Genomic DNA, 18,006 nt, shown 5'->3' with positions numbered 1-18,006 from the left:
TTTCAAGCTGTAGTAGGTCATGTAAAGTTTTAAAAGGTTAGTGAGTAGGCTTGGGGAACAATAGCAGACAAAACCAGGAATTAGTAAATGAATTTTATTCTCTCAAAACAAGAAACAATTAAAAATTCATATTGTGTGGCAATATTCCCATCTCCATGAACTGTGACTCCTCATCCGACAACCAGTGTCTGTTGTGTCGACTAACACAACGTGTATAAACATTGTCCAGTCCACTCTGAGATCAGAGACTTGTACAGCACCATCCAATGGGATCCATTTTTATAACATTTTCTTTATAACAATAATAAAATAAAATATACTTGCAACCTTTTTCAAGTCAACCTTGAATAAATATAAATTTTCTTTTTTTAAGTTCTCTTTTGTCTGTTTGATTCTCTTTTTCTTTTCAAAACTTCAAGATAAGATGAGTGCCAAGAGGTGGAATGTTGCGTTGAATGTCTGAACCGTCGGCCACGAAACCTCAACCCCGACCTGAACCCGTGGACGCCACTGGATCGGCGGTGGGGGGCGACAGAGCCTCCGGTCCACATGCACTGTACATAAAACTGCAAAAAATTCCCAGATGTCTCTATCAAAACATGCTGTATTACTCAGACGGTGTGCTCAATCCATGTTGCAGACCCTTTTCAACATGCTTGCTTTGAATGAATGAGCCAATCTAGTGGAACAGAACACGACAGCTCTGTCTCCGCATGAACACATTTATGGCTGCATTTGAAGGGAGAAATGTACAATTTTCATGTCACGGCTTTATATCGAAATAAATATTGTACATTTATTGTTTTCTTCAACCATCTCTTGCTTTTTTTACCGTTAATAATATGAGATACAAAGTCTCACCAGGTCACACCTGTAACCGAGATCTGTAAAAATACAGAAGAATATTCTAAAGGATGACAATCACGTCGTTATCGTTTTGCATTCAGTCCCTTTGAAAATCATGCACTAGAGAATTTCATATTAAAAATAATACAAACTGTTGAAAATGGCTGATCTGGTCATCCTTAAATGAGTATCTTCCTCTCTTTCTTTCTTTTTTTTTTTTTTTCTCTCGAGGAAAATAACCATAGAATTTTTTCTTTTTTTAAAAAAAAAACAACTTTGCATCCATGCAAAAAAAAGAAAGAAAAAAAAAGAAAAAAATTATAAATCTCATACAGTACAACAAAGAGAACATCATACTGGAGCACAAAAGGTCCATTATTTATTTATATTAATTTTTTTTTTTTTCAGAATTGTGTCGTTTCCTGAATCAGACAGGATCTCTGGCCGTATCCATTTCCTCATCAGCGAACGATTTGAAGATCGATCCATTGGAGATCAGGCTTGATGTAGGATGAGGACGTCATCTATCCTAGGTTACCCTTTCCAATTCCATGTTTGCCAAATGCTTCTCTCTTTATAGATCTTCTTTTGACAGCTTGGCTTATAGTAATGGCTACAACGCATCAAGTTCTAGGTAAGAAACACTGACATCCAGCGTAAAACAGCGTCTTCCTTTCTCTCCTGTTAAGAGACTCTGCCGAATCCCCGAACATTCCCTGCGTGCGACAGCAGCATACAATTTCTTTCCATATATATATTTTTTTTGGCAGGACGCAGGCCTTTTCTTTGCCTCTTGTTGCACGGGCTCAGAGGACACAACACATCAAGCATGCAGTGTAACCAGGACGTGACCTGTCGAGACCCTCTCCGGAGCTACTCACGCCGGCCGCTCACCTCCTCGTGCCGCTACGACCGAACGTTGGAACTGTCCAGGCCTGAATCTGGAGGTTTACTACTTAAAGGTGCCAAGGTTGGGTCCACCAATGAGGTGGGAGGGAAGAGCTTGTACCAGCCAATCACCATGTTGGTCAGCTCTAAATCATCTAAAAGGATCTGGGCGGCTCCCATGAAAGACTTGTGGTCCATGCGTCCATAGTCCCCCCAAACAATAATCTGTAGAAAGAAACGACAGACATGATTAGTCAAAGACTTTCTGGGGATGTGGTGCATTATCCTGAACTAAAACTATATATAAAAGTGATTTGAAATAAAGATGAAATGAATAAAAATATTTTTTATTTTATAATGAATAAAATATTATATTTTAAAAATATTTTTTTTATTAATTTTTATTAATATAAATTTTTTTTTATTAATTTTCAGATTAATTTAGGGGGTAGGAGTATATAAGTTTTACTTCTTCCTACTCCTTTTCGCACATGTAATAGAAGTGTCAACAGCAAAGAAATATATATATATATATATATATATATATATATATATATTGCTGCTCATTTGTTTTGATTTTTCCTAAGTTTTTAAACATTGTTTTATTTTATATACTTTCTTTTTCATGTTCGAAATAAAGATTTCAAATTCAAAAAAATTAAAATTCAAATATTGGATTAAAAAGTTTAATTAAAATTAGAAACTTGGCAAATAATTAAAATAAAATAATTTGAAGTATTAGAATGAATAAAAATAAAGTTAAATAAAAATGAACTAAAATGAAAACTGGAAATGTAAAAATAACAAACAAACAAAAACAAAAAACAAAAAACAATGAAAATTTTAATAAATACTATAATACATAAACGTGGTGAAAACATGTCTAGGTCAAATTTAATTCTAAAATCAGAAGAAATGATATTTGCCATATCGAAAATGATGCTGATTTTTGCAATTTGCCTTTCATGACACTTTCAAGTACACAGTCTCTACCATACATGTTGTTCAAACTTAGTAAAGTGAGAAAATAAGATGCAGGCCTGATGGTGTTACCTGTAAAACCTTCCCCTCGGGATTCTCCTCAAACTGAAGCTGCTGTTGATAAAGAGGATCCAGAGTTTTTCTAGCTGTCCGCGTTTTCTTTTTGTTGATGCATTTCCCATTGTCCAGCAGATATACTTTTACATAAGGTGCTGCAAATGGAAGATTGCAGGGATTTACATATAAACCTCACAAAACAGTCCAAGAACAGGAAAAAGCAGTATTATGTCACAATCAGATTGAGTAGTGAGGTATAAGCACGGTTTGAATCCACTGTGAGGCACCAATGTGTCCCTGAGCAAGACTCTTGTAAGTCGCTTTGTATAAAAGCGTCAGATAAATGAATAAATGTTAAATGTAAATGTACCTGGGGTCTGTTTGTTCCCTGGTTTGCCCACCAGGCCTCGAGCCCGAATAACTTCAACATCCAGCCTTTCTTTCCTGTGTACCATGCCAATCTGGATGTCGCCTGTGGAGAAACAGCAGACAAAGGGTCTCTTTATATTTTTATGACCTTTTGTATCTTCTAAGCTTTCGTTACCAAAAATTTCAATAGAAGGAACAGAAACCTCTAATTTTCATTAAAAAACTTCATTTGTGTTTCAAAGATTAACCAAAGATTGAAATGATATTGAGTAACTGTTGACCTATTATTATTACTGATTTTTTTTTTTTGATGAACTATTCCTTTAAAGGATTAATTTCTGTTCAAAAATGAAAATTATACGGTAATTTACTCACCCTCAAACCATCCTAGATGTTTATGACTTTCTTCTTTCAGCCGAAGAAAGTCAAAGTTTTATTGAATATGTGTTTGTCTGAAAGTCATAAACAGCTAGGATGGCTTGAGGGCGAGTAGATTTGGATAAACTATTCCTTTACGCATATGCAAAGCATACTGTTCGCATAATGTAAATATCATCATAGTACACGTACTGTTTACTTTGTATGTTATAAATACTATATAGAATGCCAAGAAGGATATCTGTTCGGCTGTACATAAAGTTTCAGATCACTAAGATTTTTTTATGTTTTTAATTTTTTTTATGTTTTTTATGTTTTAAATGTTTTTAAATGTCTCTTCTGCTCACCAAGGCTGCTTTATTTGATTAAAAAAAATGAAAAACAGTAATATTGTGAAATAATATGACAATTTAAAATGGCTGTTTTCTATTTTAATATATTTTAAAATGTAATTTGAAAGCTGAATTTTCAACATCATTACTGTTGCTGATTACACATCAGTTTTCAGTGTCACATGATCCTTCAGAAATCATTCTAATACGCTGATTTTATGCTCAAAAAACAATGTTGAAAACAGTCATGTACCATTTTTCCCCCCAAAATTCTATGATGAATAGAAAGTTCAAAAGAAGAATCTTTTCTAACATTATAAATGTCTTTACTGTAACTTTTGATCAATTTAACTCATCCTTGATGAATAAAAGTATTTTCTAATTTCTTTCCCTTAAAAATAAAAAAATAAATTCTTACTGACCCCAAACTTTTGAATGGTAGTGATCAATGTTACAAAAGCTTTCCATTTCAGATCAATTCTGTTCTTTTGAACTTTCTATTCATTAAAGAATCCTGAAATAAAACTGTTTTCAACATGGATAATAATCATAAATGTTTCTTGAGCATCACATTATAATCATTTCTGTAGGATCATGTGACACTGAAGACTGGAGTAATGATGCTGTAAATTCAGCTTTGATCACAGGAATAAATTACACTTCACTATATGTTCACATAGTTTAAAATTGTAATAATATTTCACAATATTACTGTTTTTTTTGTATTTTTTTTTTATCAAATAAAGCAGCCTTGGTGAGCAGAACAGACTTGTTTTAAAAACATAAAAAAATCTTACCGATCTAAAACTTTTGACCGGTAGTGTATATGCTATTGCTAAATATTTGTCAAAACTGAAGTTTGACAGTGTCTTACATAACTCCAGAGAGAATTGTTCATATTAACACAATATTAAAATAGAGACCCATGATACTAACCCATTGGAGGTGTGGCCAATGTCTGTCTCCCTGCCAGCTGGGCTGGGCCAAGTCCGTCCAAAAACTCAGTGAACTGGCTGTCTGATGAGATCTTCACTCCAGGGAAGATCAGACTATTAATAGATAACGGACAGAAAATCAGTAAACTGGGTGCTAACGGCTTCTTGCAAGACTTCTTTAAAGATATCATCACTGATCTAATCCCAGCCAACCAGCATCATGTGAGTTATGGAGTGGTGGACCATCATATTCAAATGCACTTACTTTCCAGGTTTTGGCTTCTCACCATCGTCCGAGGTGTCTCGGCTGGGCTGCCGTGTCATCCTGCTCTTCATCTCGACGGCTAAACCCGTCTCCACGCTCCGCTGGATTGCCAGCCGGACTGGCTTCTTTTTCTTACCCTCCTCTGGAAATTACAACAAGGGGAAGGGAAGATGAGAAGATAAGACAAATGCGGGACACTATGACCACCCATTCCAGTCCATCTCGAGTAGTTTTGTGGACTCGGTCTTGACTTGGATTCGGGCCGAGTCCAGCCAGGAGATCTTCAACTCATGAGCACGCTGTGGCATGAAACCTACTTCATTCCCCCCAAAGAATATTTACATTGTCTGAATTGTTCAGAGATTCTGCAGGTCTCTGTCTTTACTTTATCCCAAACTTATGCCAGAAGAGTGGAACCAGAAGTCAACAAGTCGAACCATTCAATCTTCAAGAACCACAGATCAACACTTTTCATGCTCTTTGGGAAACATGGTTTATTGGTAACACTTTACAATAAGGTTCATTAGTTAATATGTTGATAAACATGAGCAATACATTTGTTACAGTATTTGTTAATATTTGTTAGCGTTAGTTAAAGGAGTAGTTCACTTAAAAAAAAAACTTTTGCTGATAATTTACTCGCCCCCATGTCATCCAAGATGTCCATGTCTTTCCTTCCTCAGTCGAAAAGAAATTAAGGTTTTTGATGAAAACATTGAATTTTCTCCATATAATGGACTTCAATGGGGTCCAAACGGTTCAAGGTCGAAGCGACAGTTTCAGTACAAACGGCAAACTGTTCAAAGGGCTTTAAACGATTTTAGACGATGAATAAGGGTCTTATCAAGCGAAACGAACGATCATTTAATAAATAAATAACAAAGTTTAAGTTTTATAAGCTCAAATGCTCACCTTGCTCTGTTCTGTGATGAGCGTTCGTGACTCTCCTGTTTGAACTCGTTCATCAAAATGAACAAATCTTTTTTTGTGTCATTTGGTTCATTCAACGAACGAATGTGCATCACAGAACAGAGCAAGGCGAGCATTTGTGCTTATAAAACTTAAACTTTTTTTTTTTAAATGAGCGATCGCTTCGCTTGATAGGACCCTTATTTGTCGTCTGAAATCGTTTAAAGCCCTTTGAACAGTTTGCACTGAAACTGTCTTTTGGACCTTGAAACATTTGGTTCCCATTGAAGTCCATTATATGGAGAAAAATCCTGGAATGTTTTCATCAAAAACCTTAATTTCTTTTCGACTGAAGAAAAAAAAAACATGGACATCTTGGATGACACGGGGGCGAGTAAATCATCAGCAAAAGTTTTTTTTAAAAAGTGAACTACTCCTTTAATAATACAAATACAGTCATTCATTGTTTGTTCATGTTAGTTCACAGTGCATTATCTAATCTTAATAAGATTTTAATAATGTATTAGTAAATGTTGAAACTAACATTAACAAAGATTAATAAATGCTGCATGAGTGCACTTCATTATTAGTTTGTGCTAGTTAACTAATGAACCTTATTGCAAAGTCTGCTGACCAAACTGGAAACCAAACACTATACATTTCACCCTTTAAAGGGTTAGTTCACCCAAAAAATGAAAGTTAAGTCATTGATTACTCACCCCCATGCTGTCCATTCAAAGGAATAGTCGAATAAAGTCGTTATTTTAGTTTTTTTGATAACATCGCTTGATAAACGTATAGTTGAGCCACTGTCGTCACATGGTATATTTAAACATTTTCTTTAATGACTTTCTGGGCCGTCAAGTTTCATTCCCTTAGGCAGCCTATGTAGCAGTGATCCAGCTCTCAGATTTAATCAAAAATATCTTCATTTGTGCTCCGAAGACGAACGAAGGTCTTACAGGTTTGGTACATCATTTTTGGGTGAACTATCCCTTTAAGATATTTTTTTACTACTGAACTACTGAATGAGATACAAAAAAAAGACGTGTTATGATCAGCAGGGGGCATCAGTCTGCCATCCTCTGTCCCCCAAATACATCCATCGACACAAACATACATCAATCATACGTCTCTCTGGCCTTCCGATGGTCACAAACAAATAAAGCTTTTAAAAACATCACTTCATTCTTACCTCTGTCTGCCTCGTCAAAGGAGTTCATGCAGGGGAAATAGATAGCCAGTGCCTCGAAGGAGGCAGACAGGCTGAGCCGGCTCTGCGAGCGCTGTATCCGCATGCCGGGGACAGTGGCGCTGCCATCCTGCCCTTGTCTGCCCATTTTACCCCTCAAAACACCTCTAAGGACACTGAAGAAGGGTGGCAGGCAGATGTGTATAGCTGACGGCGAGAGACACAAGTTTGGCAGGATTGTGTTCGGTCTTATTAGTTCTCAGGTTGATATGCGGTGAGGACGGTCTCCTCTGCAGCGCTACTTCTCATCTAAAGGGCTGGGAGGGGGAGACGGCGGCACGTGTTTCACAGAGGATGTGGCCAATCAGAGGCACAGAATCTAAGAGACCCCTAAATGCTTCTCCAGGAGACAGAGCTCTGCCTAGAGATATGACTGAACACAAACTGATACACAATTATGTGCACAACAGTTGAGAAGTGCTTAAAAGTAGCAAAAGAACTAGCCTGATTACATTTTTTAGTAGCTTGACAATAATTCAGCCGTTCTCCAGTAACAAGATACATTTTCAGTGTGAATGATGATGCATCACTGCTTTGTATTGTGCATGCATGAACAGGAACAACAGCTGGACGAAGACAAGTCAATCTACCTTATCGGGTAGAAAATTAATTTTTGATATGTTTTATCTTACCTCAAGGGCATCCAAGATGTTGGTGTCTTTGTTTCCACAGGGTTTTCAATTTTGACATTTTTCAGTCAAACCGTTGTTGTCTATCACTCATACACTGGAGGCTAAGGGGCATGCACAGAGAAGTCCAAATTAAACATGATTTAATGACTCGTACGTAAGTACACATTGATGGCCTAAGACACGAAACGAGCGGTTTGTGTGAGAAAACGAATCGATACGTCACTCTTTGTTTATACAGAGATTTTGGAAGTTTTACCTTTCACTAAACATATTTAGATATACGGGAAACCGCAATGGAAGACGATTTCGGTACATCTAAATATGTTTAGTAAAAGGTAAAACTTCCGTGACCCGAGCGATCACTTCCGGCGTAACATTGAACTGATTCAGTTGGACATTGAACAACTGATTCAGATCACTGTGATTACAAGAGGTAAAAACGATATAAATACTGTTCGTTTTCTCACACAAACCGCTCGTTTCGTGTCTTAGGCCATCAATGTGTACTTACATGTACGAGTCATTAAATCATGTTTAATTTGGACTTCTCTGTGCATGCCCCTTAGCCTCCAGTGTATGAGTGATAGACAACAACGGTTTGACTGAAAAATGTCAAAATTGAAAATCCTGTGGAAACAAAGACACCAACATCTTGGATGCCCTTGAGGTAAGATAAAACATATAAAAAATCAATTTCAAAGTGAACTATCCCTTTAAGATGCAGATGATGCCTGTGGTCCCTTGCCGATGATGGAAAACACTTTCTCAAACTAATAAGATCGATTACCTGATTTAAAGGAGAACTCGGGCGCAAAATGACCCTTTGGTCTAATAAAACATTGAGAATTTAAAGAGTTTTATCTCTAAAAACTGTTTAGCGTATAATGCTAGTAATGGGGGCATTAACTAAGTAAAAAGAAATCGCTAGTTTATACCGCTAACAAGGCTCAAAATAGCCCCACACTAACACAGTAACATAACAAGGGTCCGTACATGCAAAACGAAGCATTGAGAACTTTGTAAGTGTACAGACCGTTTAATAAGAAGATACTTTATGAAGACAGTTCACTTCGTGTATACAGACAGGCGCCATCTTAGAAAATAGTCTCGATAAGTCGAACCATGAACGCCGTTCATACAGTTCAGATCACTCAGCACGACGTTCGTGGTTTGACTTGTCTTGACTGTTTTCCAAAGATGGCGCCGCCTGTATACACGAAGTGAACAGTGCATGTATGGACCCTCATTATGTTACTGTGTTAGTGTGGGGCTATTCTGTGCCTTGTTAGTGGTACTAACTAGCAAGTTTTATTTACTCTATGCCCTATATACTAGCATTTTTTGAGATAAAACTCTTTATATTCGCTTATCATGAAACAAATTTTAGAGAACGGTCAACTAGGTACTGATGTTTTATTAGACCAAAGGTTCATTTTGTGCCGGAGTTCTCCTTTAAGATATATCCGACTGTGAATAAGTACTTGGCACAATGTGGGCAAATAATCTGTGCAAATCAGCAGCAGTGCAACCCGCAACATCCATAGAAACAGGGATCACAACTTTCGAGAACTTTGAGTCTCCATTTAAAGGTAAAACACACTTTACAAACTTATATACACACCCGAAATGTGCAGATGTGTTTTATTTCCAGACTATTAGTATATTCTGGTAGCTATAGCTTCAAATCTAAATAGCTCCATGTTATCTTCCTGAGGAGAAACTGTGTGACAACATGTTCTCACTGCCTGACTGAACTAATGACCTTAAACCCCATGAAACAAACACACTGCAATATCACAACCTGTTACAAGAATTGCAAAACATTGCAAAGTTCGCCTTGTCATTAACAAAGTGAATGAATGAAGTGACAACAATCTAAAGCCTGACAATTACATTCATTATAGGCTTTTAGACAAATAGAAACCGCAAACACCTTAATGAAGACATGACCTTTAGTTTAAATGTGAGATCTAATCTCCACTTCTGTAAGTTATACATATGTTGAAATCATTACCCCTGCTGCATACTGGCTTGAAATAGTAACTTCTCAAACCTTCCTATTAAAGTCTGAAGAATACAGTTGTGACTCATATCACCGCTCAAACCTCAACATGTCTGACGGTAACACAAATAGTGTTGAGCACAAAGTCTAACAGCACGTTTCACTTGTACACAATCCAATGAACTTAAAATACCATCTAAGCACTAAAAATAACTGGCTGGTTGAGATCTGTAATGCAAACCATTGGCTAATAAATGTGCAGTTTATATTAAACACTAATATTGCAATAGTGCAGACAGAAGACTCAAATCTGACATTAGATTTACTGTGTTGTCTAAGCATGTCGTAACACAAGGCATGCGCGCAGATCGTGTGGTAGTCGCTCTTTTTCTTAGCTCCTCTCCGCTGACCCTAGATTTTGAACGTCTTTGTAATTAAAGTACCGTCAAACCACTTTACGCTCGATAATGACATTTTGAGAGTTACCTTTTGTCTGTTGTTTTGAGTACTTCGTGAAATTTAAGTGTGTTGGGTGTGATTTTCGTTATTTCTCTGACTCAAAAAGAAATCTTCAAAAACCATAAGTGAAGGAGCGAAGCGGGGACGCCCCTCGATATTCGGACATTTATCGGCAGGCCGATTTTATCGGCCGATATTAGACATTTTCCAAACTATCGGTATCGGCAGTTATAATGGCCGATAAATGAACATTTAAAAAATAAATAAAAAAATAAAAATATCGGCCGATATATCAAAATATCGGATTTCAAAACCAACAAATATTTGTATCGGTATCAGCCTTCAAAATCCTTTATCGGTCGGGCTCTGATATATATATATATAGACTAAATATAGATTAATATACTCGTTCGCGTAGGCTGAATCTCAAATTTGTGGGAATAAGTGAAGGAGAGGCGCCCCGCCCCTCGATCTTCGGACATTTATCGGCAGGCCGATTTTATCGGCCGATATTAGGCATTTTCCGAACTATCGGTATCGGCAGTTATAATGGCCGATAAATGAATATTTAAAAAATAAATAAAAAAATAAAAATATCGGCCGATATATCGGAATATCGGATTTTAAAACCAACAAATATTAGTATCGGTATCAGCCTTCAAAATCCTTTATCGGTCGGGCTCTGATATATATATATATAGACTGAATATAGATTAATATACTCGTTCGCGTAGGCTGAATCTCAAATTTGTGGGAATAAGTGAAGGAGAGGCGCCCCGCCCCTCGATCTTCGGACATTTATCGGCAGGCCGATTTTATCGGCCGATATTAGGCATTTTCCGAACTATCGGTATCGGCAGTTATAATGGCCGATAAATGAATATTTAAAAAATAAATAAAAAAATAAAAACATCGGCCGATATATCGGAATATCGGATTTTAAAACCAACAAATATTAGTATCGGTATCAGCCTTCAAAATCCTTTATCGGTCGGGCTCTGATATATATATATATAGACTGAATATAGATTAATATACTCGTTCGCGTAGGCTGAATCTCAAATTTGTGGGAATAAGTGAAGGAGAGAAGCGGGGGCACCCCTCGATATTCGGACATTTATCAGCAGGCCGATTTTATCAGCCGATATTAGGCATTTTCCGAACTATCGCTATCGGCAGTTATAATGGCCGATAAATGAATATTTAAAAAATAAATACATAAAAATAAAAATATCGCCCGATATATCGGAATATCGGATTTTAAAACCAACAGATATTTGTATTGGTATCAGCCTTCAAAATCCTTTATCGGTCGGGCTCTAATATATATATATATATATATATATATATATATATATATACACACAGTATATATAGACTGAATATAGACAAAAATATTCCACAATGTCAATCATTTTGAATGAATAACACACTCAGAGAGAGCTTTAATGGTCCATTAAGTACAGTGTCTTGAATAACAACCAGGTGTTGAAATGGCTCTTTACCATCATATCCTGTACTGAGTGAGATATTGACTTGTGTTAACCCTATGACCCCTAACCTTTTCTCCACAGAAACAGATGGACGTTGTGAAGGTTCAGCATGATATTAACACCTGGACCACACAGACCGTAAACGCAAGTCCATTATTCCACAACAAGTGGTTTCACAATCCCGTAAAACAGCTTTTGACAGGGTGTTTACAAAGTCTCGGCTACTGAGCAAAGAGCTTTGGGAACGTTTTCATGGTGCCCTAGTGGAAACCCTAGTGATCTGCTTACATAGAAAACATTTTAGGGCAATTTCAGGTTAAAGGCTCCATTATAACCTATTACATCAAAGGCACGCCCAGCCAATGTGTATTTGACATGAATATCAATTTATTATTAAATGGATTGCTAATGCCACGTCCATAGACATCACACTAGTGTATGTTTTACAAACTAGAAATGAATTGTTTTGCTAGTTTTGCAATAATACACCTCAGTTTAATATCATATTCATCATCAGATCTTATTTTTCAGAAGCTGTAGCCATAGATCACAAGACTGTCCTGTTACTATAAAGGAAGAAATAATCACTCTAATATTTAGACTAAGCGGAACAATGTGGACAAATAATCTTCGCAAATCAGCAAGATTCATAGGAACAGTGATCACAACTCTGGAGAACTATGAGTCTCCATTTACAAGGAAAAACTACACTTTATAAACTTATAACACTTATTGTTTTAATAACAAAATGTCACTGGTTATTTCCCCTTTTTCCGGAAGTCAGTTGTGGTTGGACGCCTGTCCAATGACCCGTAATTCACTTGACTTGAGACATGACGTCACTTAATTTGATTTATTTATTGTGGTTTATTATATAAATAGATTAGATTAGAATAGATTCTTACGAGATACTTTATTAACAGGAAGTCTTACTAGTAATTGCATTGTGTTGTTAAGAGACATTTACAGATACTTACATGGTTATTTGCATTGTAAATCTACCAAAATTCTTATGCATTTTTACATAATATAAATATTTCATTATATTTTTCTATTAAAGGGGTTCTTTTAGGCATTGATTTGCCGCCATAGTTATCTTTCTGAAGACTAAAAATGCCAATCAGCAAAATATTGTTTTTACCGTTTTATCTCACAGCAATGTTGCTTCAAATCATACAGCTAATGTTAAGCACTTTAAAAGAAATCCAGAATGTAATATTTTTGTGTAAAATTGATGGTTAATATACATACAACATTAGGCGACACTCAAGAGACATACGAACAGCCGAGTTTTACATCATGCCATGCTGACGTACACAGCCAGTGTATCCTCCTCCAGACTGTGTGTGAAAATCAGAGGAATGAGGAGGTTTATTTTTAGCTGTATATGACTGATCCAGCAGGAAATAGAAAGGAGACGATCTTTAAATACGTGAGGAACAAGCATCGGGTGTGAGAATGAGCCTGTTATGTATGGAAACATGTCAATCTGTACAGCGGGAGAGTGAATCATTACTGCGCCACAACCTTTTAAAGGGGATCTTGGTATAAAGTAGGACATGTCTTAAACACTATGCTTTTACAGCTGGATTTATGTTTTCCTAAACACAAGAGAAGAATTTTAAAGATTGTTTGTAACCAAACAGTTTTGGTGACTACTAACTACTATTGAATAAAAACGTAAGCGTACTCAATAATATGTTCACTTTAATGTCATTTATATTCATGCAATTACATTTTTGAAATGATGAAGTTGCAATTTAGGTAATTCAAAAATATATACACTTAACACACTATGGTTAAAATTATAATCAAGAACTTTACATGTGCTTAAGTCAACACATCAACATAAATGTACTTTAATGCATGACAAAAGATTAATAAAACCTAATTTAGATTCAAATGCATTTAAAGTAACTTAATTTGACATTCACGTTTTGTAGTCATGAAAGTGTATTCTCATATTTTTAAGATTTTAAGTACACTGCAAAAGCACATTCACTACAATTAAGTTCACTTCTTTTTTTTGCAAGCCTGTGGTCCCATTGTCCATTACACAAAGCCAGAGGAACGTTTGAGCTCTTGAGATCACTCAAGTGAAATCGTTTTGTCTCAGCTATGTCAAATCAACACAAGAGCTGAAGGATTGGCCTCCAGCTGTTAAACCTCTCTGTTAAACCCAACAGTTTTTCCTCAACAAACAGCAACGGGGGAAGCATCTGTGAGGGAAATTTGCACACTTGCATGTGCTGTAAAACTGCTTTATCTAAAGAGAAGCTTTGACCAGAGTGTCTGATCATAGACTAACGATTTCACGGTATAACCACGTGGAGCATCCGTTCACCCCGTCCCATCCCAGCAGGTCTTCATGAGGCAGAGCGGGGTGTGAGGCACGATTTAACCAGTACCTAACTCTGAATCCTAACTGTGAGCTGTAGAGAGGGCCATGTGCGTGGGCTACTCATTAGGTCAGGACTTCCATCATAGATAAAGTGAGTGACAAAGTGTTTTGCTTCTCAGATTAAGAAAAGGAGGTCATTGTAGGATGTTTCGGCTATAGGCAACACAGACATTTGATCGATTTACCAAAAACTAATTTCACAAAACGTTTTTGAGTGGTGAATATGTCGTTTTAACTTACTTTAGGTGATGTTTCAGATTTTTTGTGTATATGATATATGACTGACATTAAAGACAACTAAGATCCCAGTGTGAAATGGCATCATGTTTGAACAGTCTGACAAGCAAAAACCGCAAAAGGCTAATATAAATCGAACAGCACTTAATGAAATATTGAAGTGCACTCAATGATGATGCAGCCACTAGTGCAGCAGCTTTCTTTACAAACATACACTCTTAGAAGAAATGGTTCTATTTAGAACCAGAAATGGTTCCATCCCCCGCTTCATATATGGAACTCCAAAATGGTTCTATATAGAACCATTTTTTTTTTTTGGTAAAAGGTTCTATTGGCCAAGTATGGAACCCCAGGGTTCTATATAGAACCCTTTTTTTTAAGAGTGTATAGAACCTTTTAGGGTTCTATATAGAACCTTTTCTTCTAAGAGTGTAGCATCATTGTGTTGTGTTCGTGTATTGGCACAGCTCACTCACCCTCTGGGTCCAGCTGTGAGGTACTTTGACTCTTTTTTCCCAGTCCCACCATGGCGGCCATCTTTGCCCCGAAGCTGGAGCGCCTCTTCTTGTCGTCGTCATCGTCGTCGTTCCTGCCCAGCGAGCACATGTCTCCACCCACACTGGAACTCTTGGTGATGACGGAGCCGGGGGTGGCCGTCTGAGCCCTGTGTTTCATTTTAGATGTAAGCTTACTGTCAGCAATAACAGAAGGAGGTGATACAGGAAGAGGGAAGGAGAGGAGGACAGGTACAGGAAGAGAGAGGAAGGGACAGGCTTAACTATAGGATTTAGGGGCAGGGTCAAAGGTGAATGACAGTCACACTGGTATAACAGATATCTCCGGGGAGCATCGACATGACCAGCTACAGTACTGCAGGGATGAGGCAAAAAACTGGAAACAAGTTGCAATTTAGCAACTATTGTTGTTTGCAAAAACACTAAATGTTTTTTAAAGGGTCATAAACTGCATTTTTTTAATGATTTAATGAGGTGCAATTATATTGTTAGTATGCTTTTTACATAAAAAAGTTAATAAAAGGCCTTTTTCCACCCTGATTTTAGCCCTCTGATTTGAAAGCTATGTTGGAATGTAAACGCCCACTGCTGTGATTGGCTAACATCTTTGCATATGGAATAGAGAGGCTAAGTCCCGCCCCTCCGCTTCCGGCTCATGGGACCTTATTTCGGAAAAAATATGAATTGTAGTCAATGGCGAGAGACAACTTATCTTTTTATTCCGTCTGAACTGGCCATCATACAGTCACGTCAAACACTAAGAGGAATAAAACATTTTAAACAGAGCTGGTGCTGCTTTGAAACGACTGTATTCTGATAAAAATGTAGTCTACGGTACTCAACATCTGAACGAGTGCACAGACTGCCGGTTATGTAAGAATTCATGCGACTGCAGTTGCTAATTGGTGAAAAATTCAGTTGACAACATTAAAATTCAATTTTATCTGCTGTAACGTTTTAATGATCACAAACACTTCATCTATATTCAGTTAGTGACCCACAAATGGTACTGAAAACTTATTGAAGTGGAAATTGGTGGAAATGCTTGTTTCTTGTTTTTGCTCTAATTGGACTGGAGACGGCAGCTGTTCATGCACAACTCCCCGGGGTTAATAAGATGACAGTGATATTATGCAAGACTCAAACTCTTTTGGGACAATATGACGAATTAAAGGGCAGTGGAGAGCTACCAAACACAGGATTGAATAACAAGACACATGCACTGAAAAAAAGGGAACCAACTGTGATTAAACTGTAAAATCCCATTGACTTCCATAGAAACTGTCTGGTTACTGATATTCTTCTAAATATCAGAAAATCATCTGAATGGATTTGAAAATGGTAAAACTTAACTGTTTAACTCTGAGGGAGTTGTAAAATGAGCCTATTTCCCCCAAAAAAGTGGAGTATCCCTTTAAGGAGGAGGAGGGGTTCCTCAACGATGCTGACTTTGCGGTCATGCAGTTGGACTAGTAAGTGTATTGCTTGCATAGCCTACCATCTCTAGTTTTTCTCATTTATTGTCTTCCTAGCTATGTTACGGAAACTACACTCTTAGAAGAAATGGTTCTATTTAGAACCAGAAATGGTTCCATCCCCCGCTTCATATATGGAACTCCAAAATGGTTCTATATAGAACCATTTTTTTGGTAAAAGGTTCTATTGGCCAAGTATGGAACCCCAGGGTTCTATTTAGAACCAGAAATGGTTCCATCCCCCGCTTCATATATGGAACTCCAAAATGGTTCTATATAGAAACATTTTTTTTGGTAAAAGGTTCTATTGGCCAAGTACGGAACCCCAGGGTTCTATATTAGAACCAAGAGGAACCTTTTTTTAAGTTTGTATAGAACCTTTTAGGGGTTCCTTTAAAGGTGCAATGTGTAACAAAGTTGAGTATCTATTAACAGAAATGCAATATGACATCCATAACTATGTTTTCAGTGGTGTATAAAGAACTTACTTAATTAGCCGTAATGTTTTTATTACCTTAGAATGAGACATTAATAGCTCCATAACCGAGGGAATCCCCTTCTATGAAGGTCGCCATGTTGTGACGTCATATTCCTACCGTAGCCGAACGCGAACAAACAGCGCTACAGAACGCGTTTCATCACTACCTTGAAAGAGAAGTAGCGGAAAGCTGGAAGCTAGCCTTACACTCCGTGAGTAGTGACTTTTCCCTTGTGAGTGGTGTAAAATATGTAGTTGGGATTGTTTCATGTAACTTAGTTCTCCCTCGCTGTGTTATGGGTTTGTTATGTTGGGGATAGATGTGCTGTTACGTTCGTGAGACAGCTGATGATTAGTATTCATGTCATTGACCGTAAAACAGTACGTTACAGGAATCACTAACCCGTCGATAGAGACTTTTACTAAAGTCTTTTATCACTAAAGTCGATCGCGAAGAATTTTAAAAATCAGAGAAAAAAAGCCTATTGTGTGTAGTAAATAGTATCTATGGGATGCGGAGATGACATGATTGTAACAGCGCGCGCAGTTCCGACCTTTGGACTCATGCAGACGCGTCCCAGCTCAGCCACAGTAACAGCTCATATTAGCCAGCTAAACTATTATACCCTGTTAGAAAAAATATATAGCTGCTCCCTCGCTGTATTATGGGTTTGCTACAGTATGTGGGGAGAAATGTGCTGCTGGTTACGTTTGTGAGACAATCAGCTGATTATTATTTTATTAAATTATATATTAAAACCCTTGATCCTCACCTGACTATGGCTTTGTAAACAGACAGTATTCATGATGTGGTTTATAATGGACTGTGGTACAGAAACAGTGACAATGTTACACACTCTTGGCTTACTCTGGCTATTCTCTGCTGTCTCAGCCGACGAGATGTTTGTCCCGTTTTAGCAACCGTAGCTTCTTCGAAAGGGAGGGGTGAGCAGTGGGCTGAGCCCTTAGTGCAAACCTGGTGCAAACTCGCAACCGAACCACTAGATGTCGCTAAAAGTCACACATTGCTCCTTTAATAGAGAAGCTCTGACTGGGGATTTAATTATTTAAATCTGGCAACCGTACGCATGAACGCTCGTAA

At 37.3% G+C, this 18,006-nt stretch overlaps 1 protein-coding gene across 9 annotated transcripts in view; it reads right to left on the bottom strand.

Annotated features, from left to right (window-relative positions):
* Nucleotides 1-80: 80 nt before the first annotated feature.
* rims2b (regulating synaptic membrane exocytosis 2b) overlaps nt 81-18,006 on the bottom strand; it is a 123,241-nt gene continuing 105,315 nt past the window's right edge. For 7 of the 9 annotated variants that reach the window (XM_089122564.1, XM_089122556.1, XM_089122558.1 and 4 more), the window contains 6 exons: nt 14,913-15,100; nt 5,052-5,193; nt 4,788-4,900; nt 3,143-3,244; nt 2,788-2,927; nt 81-1,959 (listed from right to left, as the gene is read on the bottom strand). In XM_089122564.1, coding sequence (XP_088978690.1) covers nt 1,753-1,959; nt 2,788-2,927; nt 3,143-3,244; nt 4,788-4,900; nt 5,052-5,193; nt 14,913-15,100 — 892 coding nt within the window. In that variant the 3' untranslated portion in view covers nt 81-1,752. Of the gene's footprint in view, nt 1,960-2,787; nt 2,928-3,142; nt 3,245-4,787; nt 4,901-5,051; nt 5,194-14,912; nt 15,128-18,006 lie in introns of all 9 variants that reach the window. The other 2 variants (XM_089122557.1, XM_089122561.1) reach the window with 1 other exon arrangement.

This window comes from Pimephales promelas, chromosome 18, assembly GCF_988280905.1.
Source record: "Pimephales promelas chromosome 18, fPimPro1.hap1.1, whole genome shotgun sequence".
Taxonomy (NCBI): domain Eukaryota; kingdom Metazoa; phylum Chordata; class Actinopteri; order Cypriniformes; family Leuciscidae; genus Pimephales; species Pimephales promelas.
The sequence above is the reverse complement of the archived record's forward strand: the minus strand, read 5'-3'. Positions and strand labels throughout refer to the sequence as shown.